Source organism: Sebastes umbrosus, chromosome 14 (assembly GCF_015220745.1).
Source record: "Sebastes umbrosus isolate fSebUmb1 chromosome 14, fSebUmb1.pri, whole genome shotgun sequence".
NCBI classification, from domain to species: Eukaryota; Metazoa; Chordata; class Actinopteri; order Perciformes; family Sebastidae; genus Sebastes; species Sebastes umbrosus.
This window is the reverse complement of record NC_051282.1, coordinates 8,938,035-8,953,625: the sequence shown is the minus strand read 5'-3', so window position 1 is coordinate 8,953,625 and position 15,591 is coordinate 8,938,035. Positions and strand designations below refer to the sequence as shown.

Here is a 15,591-nt window from a genome sequence, read left to right as displayed (position 1 = left end):
CTACATGTCGCGTCATAGACACACCTAAATCACGTCTGTAGCTGCCAATAGCTCCTCACGGGACGCTGATTGGTCCGTGCTCCGGCTTGCCGGACAGAAACGCATTACTTGAAGCCTGAAAAGATGGATGCAAGGTAAATGCTAGCATGGCTGTAGACTCACAATGATTTTGTTAAATTATCTAACCTTTGTTTTGACAAGAAAGTCCCACTAAGTCAAGATCCACGTTTAAAAGGATCATTATCAACAAAAGGGTTTGATGTAAGTAGATCCTAACAAGACTTTTCTTTTACTTGAGTCAAATGGTGCCTTCAAATGAAACTCGTGACAACATGGGAAGTCGTGTAGACAATATATGTGGCGTTCAAGTGGTTAAGTCGTGAGAACACGGCAATATTAATGTTACTGTCGGCATCTAGAAGCCACAGAGGCTTTTCCGCAATTTCTCACAATGTTAATAGGCCTTTTATTAGCAGCAAAACTACCAAGCTAGCACACTACCATTACCCTCTACTCTACATTTGTTTTCTTCACTTCTTCTCAGTTTAATTCAGTCACCCATCCTTTCTAATTCAGCCCTTCAGGGATTGATTGTTTTTTTACACTACGTTGATTTGTCAGTTTGGGTAAATGTTTTCTTTTTTTGTTCCTCAACTCTGCCATTCAACAGCCTCTCCACTCCGTCCAACTTGGTGAGACCACACACCCATTTATCCCTACAGACAGACAGACCCCCTCCGACTCGGTGCCAACTGGACGGGCGTGTGTGTGTGTGCCCATTCATCTGTAAGTGTGTATAGGTGTGGGGGTGAGGAGACCAAAGACAGGACAGAGGAGGGTGAAGAGGTTGAGGGAGACAGAGAGAGAGCGGAATAGAGGGGGGAGTTCTTCAGGAATATCAATGAGGAATGAGTTATAGCCGGAAAAAACAGACGCAGATAGCGAGATGGCGGTAGGAGAGAGATGATAGGAGGAGGGAGAAAGGAGTAAGAGACCAAAAATAGTGAGCAGTGAGCAGAAAAAGTGCTTTGCTGTATAAGAAAGAAAGTTAAGACAGAGTTAGCAGAGAGTAGGCAGTGTGTGGGTGAGAAGAGAAAGAGGGAGGAGGAGGTGAAGGGTGGGAGGAACGTTAAAGGCTGAATCAGAGTCTGCATCTTCAACTCGATTACCAAACAATTAGATTATCGACTTATTGATTTATTCAACGCAAACAACACAAAAAGAATGCAGGTTACATAACATGTGAGATGTTTTGTAGTATTTTCTCGACAAATTAGCCTCAAATACAAAACCACAGTCTGCGCAGCAAAGCATGAAAACAAATTAATGTGACTCGGTACAAATAAAAAGCTGGAAAATTGTTGGGGTAGAGGGCAGGACGAGCTGTGGCTGCAGCACAATTGAAAGGGAATTGAGTGGCGCAAAAAAGAGCACATGGGGAATTTACTGTTTTCACCACAAACTACAAAAAAATTGTTGACTTTGCGGATGGATAAACAATTCAAGATTCCTTCACATTGAGCTAAAGCAGCTGTCAAGAGAGTCAACATCTCAGGCCACTATAGTGAATCAACCGTCCATTCATTCACCGTTCAACGGCGTACGTGTCCACGCTGTGACATTGCAAAAGTGGATGACTCACAGTGTGAAAGTACAGATTTCACAAAAAATGTCAGGCGTGTACAAACATCAAGCTGCAACCCTGTGACATCAGCCAACAATGCTGGTCAACAGCGACCACAAAACTGGTCATCTACTGCTAAAATGAGAAGAAATGCCAATAAAAAGAAAACTAAGCTTCTAGCATTTGCAACTTGTCAAGAGATAAGATCCGATGAAATCAGTTCAAAACAGGGTGATCACTGTGTGGTGTGTGTGACCAACAGGATGTCAGACAGACAGAGCTGACAGCTGGAGCACAAACACAAAGATCAAAGCTCTGCCGTGTGTGTGTGTGTGTGTCAATATTAGCTCATCCTCTGACTGTTTGATTACCGATACTGAAGCTTTACGGTCACAAAGTTTTAGTGTGATGCAGCACGTACTGGATTGTCCAGATAAAATCACAGTTTCATACTGTTTTATGTGTGGTTTACTAACAAGCATGTATTTCACGGCATTGCTGAATACTCGATTCTAATCGGTCAATCACGGCGTTCTGCGGTCTGTTATTTCTTTATAGCAGACCGTTGCTATGTATAACAGACCGTTGCTATGGGCAAAGTTCTGAGCTTGACTCTGGAGGACTATTTTTGTGTCAAATTATTGATTTCTTAAGTAAGTAGCCATGTAATAAGCGGGATAAAATTGTTGTGGAATAAACCCCTTCAGGGCGATGCAAAGACCGCATCGCCCTGCCGGGGTTTATTTCACAACAATGACCAGCTTGCTGTACATTATCCCTTATCTGTACTACTGTAAGTAGTATTTTCTGACCTTTTTTTTTACCCACAACTGATGCATTTCTACCAATAAACTCTGGTGTCTGACGTGCTGAGCTGCAGACTTTTAATGCCCTCAAGCCTGCAAGCACTTCTCATCCCAGGCAACTGCGCTGGTCGTCTTGGAAACCAATTCAAAAGCTTCCTTTATTAAGACTAGACTCAGCAACAAAGCTCTTACTCACCCAATCTGCACACACACACACACACAGAGGGCGGGTTAACCCAGGGCAGCGCAACATGCATTCTTCGACAGGAGACAGACTCCTCAAGATCGCCCCGCCGCCCCCACACATGATCTCTCTCGACATACACAAAAAAAAAAAACTCCACACCACATTGTCCCCCTTCCCTCTGCTGAGCCCCAGTCTGTGGTCGAAGCAGAAAACTCTCAGGGCGTAATATGACTCTGCCTTTATAAACACGCTGAGATCGAGGAGATGGAGGAAAAAAGGGAAAGAACAAGTGAGAAACTCTAGCGAGAGGCTGAAAGAGAGCGCATGTGAACGAGAGGAGAGGAGTGATCATGCCAACGCGAAGAGCAGAAGTTCAAACTCATTTTGTAATTTTTTACAACTCCTTCTTTGTAACTGAGTCAATAAACTCTACATCTATGCAACCAAACTTTCCCTTCAACGCTACTCAGGCGTCAGTGTGTGCGAGAATCAAACCACACATCTGGCTCTGTGTGTGTGTGTGTGTGTGTGTGTGTGTTACAGTACTAGCAGGTATGCTGGCGAGCACGTCTAGGTCAAACCCAAGTCAGCATGTCTGTGAGATTATCAGGGAATGTGAACACACACACACAAAAACATGCATTTTCAAAATGAAGGCTATACTTTCAACTGGTTTTCGGAACAAAATTGAGGTCAAGTTTGTGAAGCCCACTGCAGCCCTGACATCAGAGCTAAAAATATTAGTCAATTCATCTATTAGTCAAACAAGAAAAAACAGAATCTGAGACTATTTTGATAATCGGTTAATTGTCTGTCATTTTTAGGGTTGCCCCCTCTTAGTCCATCACTCAAATAATCAGTTGTTTTGGTCTCAGTCGACTGAGGGTTCTTTAGTTGATTAGTCGTTCATAATGCCTTTTTCATGCTGAATGACTTATTTCCAAGAATGTTAGGAGTACATCTCCGGTAAAGATTTAAAGTGGTGCTTTTATGTGATTCTTTGTGGGAAACTCAGTTTAACAGATCTGTCGATTTGTATGAGTGTTAGTCAACTAAGAATTTCTTTGGAAGAGGACAGCCCTAGGAATTTTTCCAGCAAAAACACGAAACACTCTCTGGTTCCAGCCTTTCAAATGTGAGGGTTTGCCTTGTTTTAAAGATGATTTCTTCAATTTTGTTTGATGTGATGTGCATTACAACAGCTTAATAGTGTTCAATTAGGACTGCCAACTCTTGGTTGATTAGTCGACTAATCAGTCGTTTTGGTCTCAGTCGACTAAGGTTTCTTTAGTCGATTTGTTGTTTTTTTATGCTTTTTTTCATGCTGAATGACTTCTTTTAAAAGAAACGTATGAGCACATCTCTGGTAAACACGAGATTTAAAGTGCATTTGTGTGATTCTCTGAGGAGATCTGTTTATTAAATCAACTTATCAATAAGGGTGTAAGAATACATCGATTTGGATCGATATATCGATTCAATGATCAATGATCCAATATCATCAATGCACAGTGAAAACATCGATACATATAGTTATCTTTAAGATACGTCTGTATTTTGAAATTCTTAACTGATAAAAAAAACATTTGCACATAGACATGAGAAATGTGGCACTTCATAGTGAACAACTGGAGGTCTATTTTTTATTTTTTTTTACTGAAAAGAATAAATTGTTTTTCATTTAAATGTCTGGAAGAGCCGAGCAATAAAATTGTGAAATCCTAATAATTTAGTTGCTTTTTGTGAGTTGATATAAATGTAACTGACTGTGTTAGATATATATGAAATATGATATTGTCTCATATTGATCACAGGCCCCTGAATTGAATCCAAACTGTAACATGGCAGACTTTGTAATATCAGCAAATACAGTATCGGACCATTGTCCAAACAATCGTGATTTACACCCCTACTAATCGATTGTGACTGAGATCATTCGCTTATGTGTAAGGTAATAGGGCTATGCATTGGCAAGAATCTAATGATACGATACATATCATGATACAGGGGTAACGATTCAATATATCAAAATATATTGCGATACTGTAAGTAAGGCGACACATTGCAATTTTTTAAATCAAATTTTACTGTCACAGTATAAAGAACACACCACCATATGCATAAAATCTGAATTAAAAAGTAGATTCTTTTATGCAATCAGAACAGTGGGATCTGCATTTGCCTTCATCACAGCTCCTGTAACATCCAATATCATAGTACTACTTTGAGAGGGCACACACACTGAGATGGTGCATCTCTTTGCCAATGAAATGAAGTATTAAGTGAGAGTTGATCTTTGCATGTAAACTATATAAACTAAAATTTGTATATATAACTGTATAAAATCGATACAGTGTTTTTGAGAATCGCGATACTTGATATTTTCGATATTTTCTTACACCCCTATCCGGGATCGGTGCATCCCAAGTTGTTCCTGACCTTTTTGGTCCGAGACTTCCTTAAAACAAAGCGATGTCTACGGGCAACGCTTCGTCGGGTTGCAAGAGTACAACAAAAGGTGATTTCTCCTCTCGAACGGGGACATCTGGATGATTTTAGAGGCCTATAGCCTGAACCAGCGATCTGATGCAATGAACGTGTGAAACAAGATACTTTTGTACTTTTGCTTTTGTTAACTTTCCAGATATTCTCTGTGGTTGTACACATGCCAACTTTCCAGAAATCCCAACAGCAGCTGGGACCTTGTTAAAAAAGCAGGATGACTAGTCTGAGCTTTGCAGTATGAGGGATCATTCGTTTTGTTAGAGTAGGTATAGTCGTGTAGTGGAGTCATTTTTCCTCCCCTTCCATCTCTCTACACTCCCTCCTTGTCTTCTCTGCCTCTGTTTATGTCCATCTCTCCCCTCCTCCATCCATCTCCCTCTGGGGTGCAAGTGCCTGGTACCGCCAGTCTCTCTCTCTCTCTCTCTGAAAGAGTTGATTCTCCAGTCTAATGCATCAGCACATAACACACGACCACAGCGAGACTCCCTTCACACACACGCTGATTAAATAACCATACAGAGCTGCTATGAACATACATTCAGATTCAAACACGTGTTTCATAAATCCTGTTACATGCTCTCTGCTGCAGCTCGTACACTCACAAATGAAAACACGCGAGACAAACGGGAAACATGTGAGGCGAGCGTGCAAAACAAACACCCTTACATACGCTTTAAAATATCATCTTCGAAAGGATGATGTCGCTAATCAAGAGGAAAACTCGGAGCAAACCTACCTACAACAACAAAGCAGTAGCCTGCTATTAACTACGCAACCGTCGTGGTCATCATGACATGTTGGCCGCCATATAGAGAGATGAGCCAGATCAACAACACGTCACAGAGCTGTGTCTTGTGGACACTAGCGCCCGAGCATCCGAGCTGCTGGAATTTCTGACACAACGGACAATCTGAGCCAAATTATGGCTCTGCTGCGATGCATCTCACGAGCCAAACCAACAGTCATTTCCAGTACAGCTTTACTCAACCATCCATCTTATTCCGTGTTGCTCAAACAGACGCAGTCTTCTGCTGCCACTGCCGGGAGTTGGGGGTTAGATTCCCACTGACCACAAGCTCAACAATGCATTTATGGTATTCTGGGCCTCCAAAGTATCTTATGTAATGATGTTGTTGTTTTGTTTTTCAGTCTTGGTCTCATTTTCATAGCTCTGGCCAGCAGTTGTATCGGCTATTGGATAACATTTCACTCACTAAAGTTGCAGTGATCTGGAGGCGGTGGCAGCGTTACAACGGAGTACAGCACGGCAGGAACACAAGCAGTCAGATGATCACACAGGTGATCATTTTGACCACATTATCTAAACCACTTAAGCAGAAATTACACGGAAAGTGAGTGCACCTGAAAATGTCAATTACATAGAGCAGGTTTTCAAAGTGGGAGACGAGCTACAAACAGTTTCAGGGGAGGCTCAGTGAATGAAAGTGAACAAATATTACTATATACTATTATGAGTTTGAATAATACATTAATATTATTACAATAGCCTAAATGTTTGTGATTTGGTTAAAAGGATTAGGCTATCTTGGCCCAATAAGACTTTTAAAAACCCACGACATACAGAAACCGTGTTCACACTACTTCAGTAAGTACTGTGAGTCATACTGCAAAATGTAATCAGTGTTTACAAATGACAGTTTAATGCTTGCCTTTAAATTCTCTTTGAAATTGAGGGTTTGTTTGCCACCTGCCTGGTCACTCAAGCTGCTTCCTGTACAAGAAATACCTTTCTAGAAATTACTCCACATTCCCAGATATCAGGGATGCACCGATCCCACTTTTTCAGTCCCGATAGCGATACCTGGGCTTTGGGTATCGGCCGATACCGAGTACCGATCTGATACCAGTGTTTAAACAATAAGCTGTATGCCTCACTGTGTGGAAGTGACTGGGATCATTATTTGATGTGTAAGGCATTAAGACTTAAACATTGCTTTCTTAACTTTATAAAACAAAATTTCACAAATAAATACATAGATACCAATTTAGTGAATTGTTATTTATTATTAATCTTATTTATTATAAATCTTCAAAATTAACAGGAATTGCAATTCAGGTGTAAACCTTTTTAATGCAGCAACAAATTGGTCAAAACTTAAACAGGAATTCAAATTTCAGTATATAATGTATAAAGACAGAACTGAATTGAATAGATCGGCCCTATTATCACCGATAACCGATTTAGCTATTTGAGTCTGTATCGGCCCGATATCCGATCCGGTATCGGTGCATCCCTACCAGATATCAGACATTTAGTTGGTGAGAGAAAAATATATTAATAACCCAAAAGAATAATGGCCACAACTATTAAAACTATCAGTATAGAAGGAAATTAAGTCTTCTTCAGTTAAGTGATGCAGACAGAGCAACTCCCCACAGAGACAGACAGCACACGCAGCAATGCACTGCTCTACTAAAACTGGTGTTATATAAACAGCTCTGCTGCAGACACATCTGATCAGTATTTCCTCAACATTCATAGAGCACTGTGAGAGCAAGAAAACCAACAGACCGTAACTTAGAACTCTAATAGCTTCAAAAAAACTATAAATAGTGTGCAGGCACGGGGTTGTTCAAATGACAGCGGTGTAAATAATCAGTAGCTCTCATCCTACAACCTGCACAAGAGACAAAATCTTAACACTTAAGAACAGGACGTTAAAAAAAAAGCCTGACAGCTGCATGAAACACTGACTTCTGTCAACCCTCAAACGGAAAGAAAGACAGCACAGTAGCTGCACTGCAGAGCTGATGAACAGATAAACAGAGCAGCACTTCTAAGATATTAAACAGTTTCTGTACTCTACCAGCCACTGCTCAGGGGTTTTCTTAGATAGTTCTGGTCCTGCAAGTCTCAGTCGGCTGGATTTTGGCACGCATAGTCAGCTGTGACCTAAAAATACTACATCATCACAAGAAATTCTTACTATTTGTTTGATATTTGGAGCATACTTAATTCAGACAATTTATTGATTGAAAACTGCCATATTAATACATTTGGAACAATAAGAGATTCATAAAGTTGGTCATTTTAAAGAAATTCAGTTTATCGCCCAGCCTTACTGTGACTGTCGGCCCAAGAAACCTTCTGTTAGACGCATGACCTCCGTGATAATAAAGGATACACTTTGATGGCTCCTGACTTTGTCCCGATGGCCATAAGTTCCAGCTTGGGGTCAAAGGCCAAAGCACTGGGCTGATGAGGGAACCCATGCTCCACAGTCTAAAAGAGAGTGGGAAAGACAAACAAACGAGAGACACAATGAACAAATAAACAGATGACACAATGAAAATGCTCAGATTTATGTTCCTGCTCTGTCTCCGAGTGTGCGTGCAGGATTACGCCTGTCAGACTGACTGAACAGTCAGCGAGGCGTCTAAAAGGGAGGACTCCCTTAATAAAGTTAGAGGAAAGTTCTTTAAAAGCACTGAGGGCAGCAACATTTCTTTATTACAACGCTGTGCAGACTTCGTTAAATGGGATTAACATAAATAAATTCACAGCTTTTCCTTCTGCCCGCGTCAGGAGAAGGAGAGACAGCTGGGAAAGCATTTAGATCTACGGAGAAAATAGAGCTGCAGCACTTTGCAAAGAGATACCTCAACCTACTTCAAAGAGGTTGATGAGGTCTTTAAAACCCCTGACTGGACTCTGTGTCCAGGACATTTGGACATGAGGTACCTCAAATATATGAGGTAAACATTAACTCTTTGTTTCTTTAAAGAACCAGTCTGATCACACACACGCACAAACAAGAGTCACATCAAAGTAACACTGCTGTTGAGAGACCACCTCTGAGATAGTTGTGGCAGCTGGTGCCAAAACCTTTAAAAAACTGTGTTGTCACAGTGCAACAAACAGTTCATGGACTTTAGACACGACGCACCATTCAGCCAACCTGAATATACTCTGTTTAAGTGGCAAGTGTCTCACAACTTCCACACTCTACTACTGTCAATTTCTTTTAACGCCACTAATTTCTTTAACGCATTAACGTAATTCGATCTTTTGGAGGTTGTAGCTGGCTGAGTTTTAAAGCTAGGTTTTAAGAATCCATCGGTATCAACCATGTCATGCTAGCTTGTCGTGAAGGATGCTAAATAACACTCCAAACTCACGCTAAATTTTGGCGACAGACATGCCCAATTTATGATAATCATGTGCAGTTTGGGGCAAGTCATAATCAAGTCAGCACACTGACACACTGACAGCTGTTGTTGTCTGTTGGACCTCAGTTTGCCATGTTATGATTTGAGCATATTTTTGATGCTAAATGCAGTACCTGTGAGGGTTTCTGGACAATACTGGTCATTGTTTTGTGTTGTTAATTGATTTCCAATAATAAATATATACATACATTTGCATAAAGCAAGCATATTTGTCCACTCCCATGTTGATAAGAGTATAAAATACTTAACAAATCTCCCTTTAAAAAGGTACATTTTGAACAGATAAAAAATGTGTGATTAATTGCGATGATGCGTTATTTTTATAAAACAGTCACTATATCCTGACAGTAGTGCATGAGACAGGTAATCTGAAAAAAAAAAGCATGTGTCTCTGTGTCCTCTGGTGCTCCTAATGGCATCTGCAAGACTTCACAGACCGGAGGAACACAACCAATCAGAGCCGAGCTGGGGCCTGTCGTCTCTGTAATGCCTATTTCTCGCCTCAGAAGTTTTCAGAAACATCTTGTAGTGTACTGTTTAGCTGTAAAATTAGAACGTTTGTGACCCGGCAGCCATGTTGAGATCAAGTTGAGGAAATACCAAGCACCGCCCACCAGCCGGAGCAAACTTTCTCATTTTACAGCTAAACAGTACACTACAAGAGGTTTCTGAAAACATTTGAGGTGAGAAATATGCATTACAGTGACAGAATATTGATTCATATTAGATCAGCGCTGCCTAGTTTGACCGTACGATCAGAGTTTGCGAGTGATTGACAGCTGCCGCCGTTGAATGAACAGCCAATAGGAACGCTCTCTCTCTGAAATTACCTGTGATTGGCCAAAGTCTCCCATCACAGGCTTTAAAGCCTGAAAACAGAGCCATGAGGAGGTGCAGAAGTCTAGTTTTCTCTCAGAACACTTAAATTACAATATGCTGAAAGGTTATTAGGGAATTTTTGCCCAATGATGCCAAAAATATACTACTGCAGGTTTAATTCGATAAGATACTGATGTATTGCATTTTAGAGTACCTTTCAAATTGAAGTACTTATTAGTGGATTTAAAACTTTGTACTCAACTACAACAAGTTTTGTTAAGACTCAGGCCGTAGATTTATTAATCAAGGTGTGAAAGAAAAATCTGTTTTATGTGATTAAAGAAGAAACATTTTATGAATCGGTCGGTTGTATTTAGTAATTTGAAATTGGACAATATAATAGTGATAATCACTTTGCCAAAATCACAGAGCACTAGATTTCTTCACATTTATGCTATATTATTTGCATCCCTAAATAACCTTCTTAAGTGGGGGTTCAGTTTGTCACGTCGTCCAGTCACTGAGCGTGATAAATTGTGTCTCTCTGTACACTCTGCTCTACTTTTTGAGTGACACACGATGCAGACAGACAGCGGCCTCACCTAACCTGAGTTTTCAAGGCCACAGCCGTGCTCAGCTGGTCTCTCAGTGTAGACCATGTTTTGCAAGTCATTACCTGCAACTGATATTTGATATGCACAATTATCAATAGTATCAATGGACTTCAACCTACTTTTAGGCTCCCACCAGTTTAGCAACAGCGGTCAAGGTGACAACATGTACTGAAAGTGGACCTCAGTACTGGTGAAGAAGAGGGGGAAGGCTGATCATGTTAACTTCGGGAAGCTGAGGTTTACTACTGTACATAAACTGGTTTATATCCATGTGGATGTGATGCCAGAGTAGCGTGACATCTGACACTCATGGGTTCACCCACAGACACTCAAAAACTGAAACAAGAAGAGGTCTGAGCACCACAAAAGCAGCCAGGAAAACACCCCTGTATGGAAGTTTTTATTGGACTTTATTTTATATGTGTGTAAAGTCACATCCACAAAAATACAGATGTGACTTTACACAACACAAATACATGTTTGTGGATAGTGAAATATTTGCAGATCATGGTACACATTTGTGGAATGTCTTCTGTGGGTTACAACTAATAAAGTCCAATAAAAACTTCCATACCCCTGCAGGCTTTGACATACAGTGTTGTGGTAGCTTCTATGCAAAAACCCATGAAAGGGGGTATGGGTGTCACCACACTGACAGCCAATTTGATCAATATCAGAATGAAATATGGGTCACACACACATTACTCACATGAAGCTGCTGCAAACACCACTCAAACTAATCTCGTTAATGTGCAGCCTGATAATAATCCCTATCACTGACACCATCAGTTGTGGATGGTTAATTACAGTAATGTTAGCTCTACAATAGATAAGTTTCACCCACTTTGAACAAGGGCCTCGTTTGGGTGAAAGCCAATTAACACACCGTGAAGAAAACTGAAACCCCCCTACACACACAGAGAGAGAGAGAGAGACACACACACACAGAGAGAGAGAGAGAGAGAGAGAGACACACACACACACACACACACACACACAGAGACACACACACAGAGACAGATACAAACACACACACACAGAGGGAGACACACACACAGAGAGATAGACACACACAGAGACAGAGACACACACAGAGAGAGAGAGAGACACACACACACACGCACACACAGAGACAGACACACACAGAGACAGAGACACACACACGGAGACACATACACACACACACACACGGAGACAGACACACACACATCAACAAAGCGTCCAAGTCCAGCCTGCACTAGAAACCAGCAGCAGCTAGTCTGTTTCTAGCTGGACGCAGCAACAGAGAGGAGCATCTAAATGATGCTGTACTTTAACCAGGTTGAGATAGATAGTTTAGTGGAGCAGCAGCAGAGAAGAGGAGAGAAGAGGAGGAAACCCTCTCTCTCCTCCCTCTCCTCTCCTCCGTCCCGTTACTTTACCTTGTTGAAGGCGAACAGCTCCTGTTTTATCTTCTCTCTCTGCGGGTCGGTGCCCTGCCGACGGAACCTAAACTTCATCATGTTGAAGCCGGTACAGCAGGAAACCACGCAGAGATAACAACACACGGGGGTTGAGGCGGACGGTTGGTTGCTAAGCTAGCTAACGGACTAGCCCCATGCAGGCTGAAAGCGGCGCTGCTGCTGCTGCTGCGGGCTGCGGCTCTCTCTCCTCCCTCCTCTTTCTCTCTCTCTCTCTCTCTCTCTCTCTCCCTCCTGGTGCTGTTCAGGTCGCGGTGGGTTCGACCACAGCCCCCCACCTCCTCCCGGTTCACACGGACCCCGTCGTTGTCAACCAATGAGGGCGAAGAAATCTGCGAGCAATTACCTAGGAAACGCCCACACAGCCGTTAGCGAACACTGGAGGGTGGATGCTCGGTTTGTAGCACCGCGACGCACCGGATGCACGTCCTGCTCACATCCGTCAATACAAGGGTGTTAAAACGGCGAACGCTTTACTCTAAATGAAACTATCAAGACGGTAGATAATAGTTAGTAAAAGGCAATGTAAGTGAAGTTGTTCATTTTCTATTGTTCAGAATGTGTTATTGTAATATATTTACTGTAATGATCGTTAAAACCTTTTGGGATGTAAAAAAGGGTTAATAGATTAATTAAATTATATAAATCTAAATTAAATTAATTAAATAAATAAATACATTAAAATAAAAAAATATATAATAATAATAATAATAATATATAAAAATACAAGTAAATTAAATTTAAATGTAATTTTTAAATTCAAAATAATCTAAATGTATTATTATTATTATTGTTATTGTTATTATTATTATTATTATTATTATTATTATTATTAATAATAATAATAATAATAATATTTAGGACCACTAGACCCAAAAGGTTTTACTATCGGATGATGTTAGTGACCTGTTGTTTTCTATGTTCCTTGGAAAACTGAAAATGAAAGGACATGAAGGGGTCCTAAATACTATTATTACTAGATTTAAATTATTTAAAATTGATAATATTGTATGCATTATTATTATTATTATTATTATTACTATATGTATTTATTTCATTTAGATTTATATAATTTTATTTATCTATTTACCTTTTTTAAAAAAAAAAAAATCCTGGCAGGGGGGGTTGTTCAATTGGTTCTTTGTGTTTTAGTTTTTTGTCCCTTCATTGGATGATACCAACAGGTCGCTAACATCATCCCATAGTAAAACCTTCTGGGTTTAGTGGTCCTAAATACTATTATTATTATTTTTAAATTTAAATTATTTTAAATTTAAATATTACAATTACATTTATTTTTATTTGTATTTTTGTATATTATTATTATTATATATTTCTTTTATTTTAATGTATTTATTTATTTAATTAATTTCATTTATATTTATATAATTTCATTTATCTATTTACCCTTTTTTTTATATCGGGTGGGTGGGTTGTTCTATTGGTTAATTGTGTTTTTGTTTTTTTCTTCTTTCTTTGTCATTCTTAAATTCCCTTGGTGTTGTGTACCTTTTTTTCAGTCTCGATTGCGGTGCCCTTTTTACATTATACACGCATCAATAAAAATGTTGAAACAAAAATTTAAATATTATATTACTTTTACATAAAGCAGAATTCGGGACAATTATTTTGAAGAAATGGCAAAAGACTGTTGAAACTGACCATTGACCTCTGTCTATCTTATATATTTATTTACTCTCTTTCCTATGCTGTTTTTATGTAGCTTTCTCTGATGCCTTTGAAATCATACTTGTAAATGTTAAAAATTAAATGAACCAAACTTAAACACCAGAGTAATTTAAGCTACAAACTTTAATGTACAACATTATTCACATGCATAAGTTATGTACAACAGCTATTTACAAATACATATATACATTGTATAAATAATCATTTTAATTAGTGCAAACAGTTCAGTGATGTGGCCTTTAACTGCTTCCCCACATATGTTTTCTGTCGTGTCTTTCACTTGATTTCACGACAGGGAAGAAAATAACAAAGAAATAATTTAATTTGTTGCCGCCTTCTTTTGTTTTCATTTTAATTGCATCTTTCTACAAAAAAATATCTTATGAGCTCACAAATAATTTATGTAGGCTACACTTGTATGTACAGTAGGCCCAAGCCTAATAAAAAAATATGTATCAAGTCAAACCACAAGCATGTATTAATGTTAAAGGGAAGATGAGGTTATACTAAAGTTTGCTAGTTATTCGCTTCAGTTTCACACATTCAGTTTCACACATTCAGTTTCTTTGTAGAGAGCCAACCACAGCAGGGGTTCCTACCCCATCAATGCAAATCAAATCATACAAGTCTTCTGAAGTGGGAGGGTAAAGTAAATTAAAGAGGTCTTATCCATTATAGTCTCAGCCCTATAAAGCAGCCATGGCAGACAAGATCTCAAACAGTTTTGGCTAAAAAATATCAAACTAAAAACATAAATGGGTGTGAAAGGACATTTTTCCAAGTTTCAGTTTCTACTTCTTGCTAACTTACATTGCATCATAGACACATGAATGCATTCAACCCAGTGGTGTGTGTGTATGTGTGTATGTAAGTGTGTGCAAGGTACAGGTCTGACCTGACCTACTGGAAAGATAACTATACACGTGTATTCCTTTTCTTACTTTATGTTAATGTGGTAGGTGTAATCGTTTAAATCTTTTTTTAAGTAAAATGACCCAAAAATTCAGTTGTTGCAACTTCTCAAATGTGATTATTGAATATAATATGCTGTTTATTTTACTCTTCTATGATAGCAAACTGAATATATTTAGGTTTTGGACTGTTGGTTGGACAGAAAAAGCCATTTGAACTTGACAACTTTGGCTGTGGGAAATTATGATGTTGATGTTCCGCTCTTCTCTTATAGTTTATAGACCAAACGATTAATGAAGAAGATAATCTTTGGTTGCAGCGCCAACTGAATACATCCTTTTTCACAAACTAGGTCATCAATATCATCGCCATACATTCGATGTTACATCGACATTAAAGAAACATTAGCTTTACATATTAAAATATTCTATTTTTAAAATAGAGGTAGATGCAGTACAATTATGAGGCATAAAGTGCGACTCCTCTTAGTGTGTGTGTGTGTGTGTGTGTGTGTGTGTGTGTGTGTGTGTGCGCATATGCTTGTTTGTGTTATAGCAGGGTGATTTCACTTGGTGGCAAAGTGAGTCTCTTTTCTCTGACTGACAACATGTTCTCCATGTGCATGGCGATGACTCTGCACAGCTCCAGGCCCTGGAAAACACACACACAGAAGATCGATTGCGTTAATGCGTTGAAGAAATTATTGGCGTTTAAATGAATTTCCGTTATTATCGCGTTAACTCTGACAGCTCTAGTTGCAACTGCAGCTCTCTTTTATCAACTC

The 15,591-nt window shown here is 39.5% G+C and overlaps 2 protein-coding genes across 7 annotated transcripts in view; both read right to left on the bottom strand.

Annotated features, from left to right (window-relative positions):
* llgl1 (LLGL scribble cell polarity complex component 1) overlaps positions 1-12,518 on the bottom strand; it is a 47,421-nt gene extending 34,903 nt beyond the window's left edge. The window contains exons 1-2 of the mRNA XM_037791771.1: positions 12,168-12,518; positions 8,269-8,366 (exon numbers count right to left, since the gene is read on the bottom strand). Of these exons, the coding sequence (XP_037647699.1) occupies positions 8,269-8,366; positions 12,168-12,248 (179 nt within the window). The 5' untranslated portion in view covers positions 12,249-12,518. The remainder of the gene's footprint in view (positions 1-8,268; positions 8,367-12,167) is intronic.
* A 2,581-nt stretch (positions 12,519-15,099) lies between these two features.
* myo15aa (myosin XVAa) overlaps positions 15,100-15,591 on the bottom strand; it is a 62,240-nt gene continuing 61,748 nt past the window's right edge. For all 6 annotated transcript variants that reach the window (XM_037792891.1, XM_037792895.1, XM_037792893.1 and 3 more), the window contains one exon: positions 15,100-15,458. In XM_037792891.1, the coding sequence (XP_037648819.1) occupies positions 15,357-15,458 (102 nt within the window). In that variant the 3' untranslated portion in view covers positions 15,100-15,356. The remainder of the gene's footprint in view (positions 15,459-15,591) is intronic.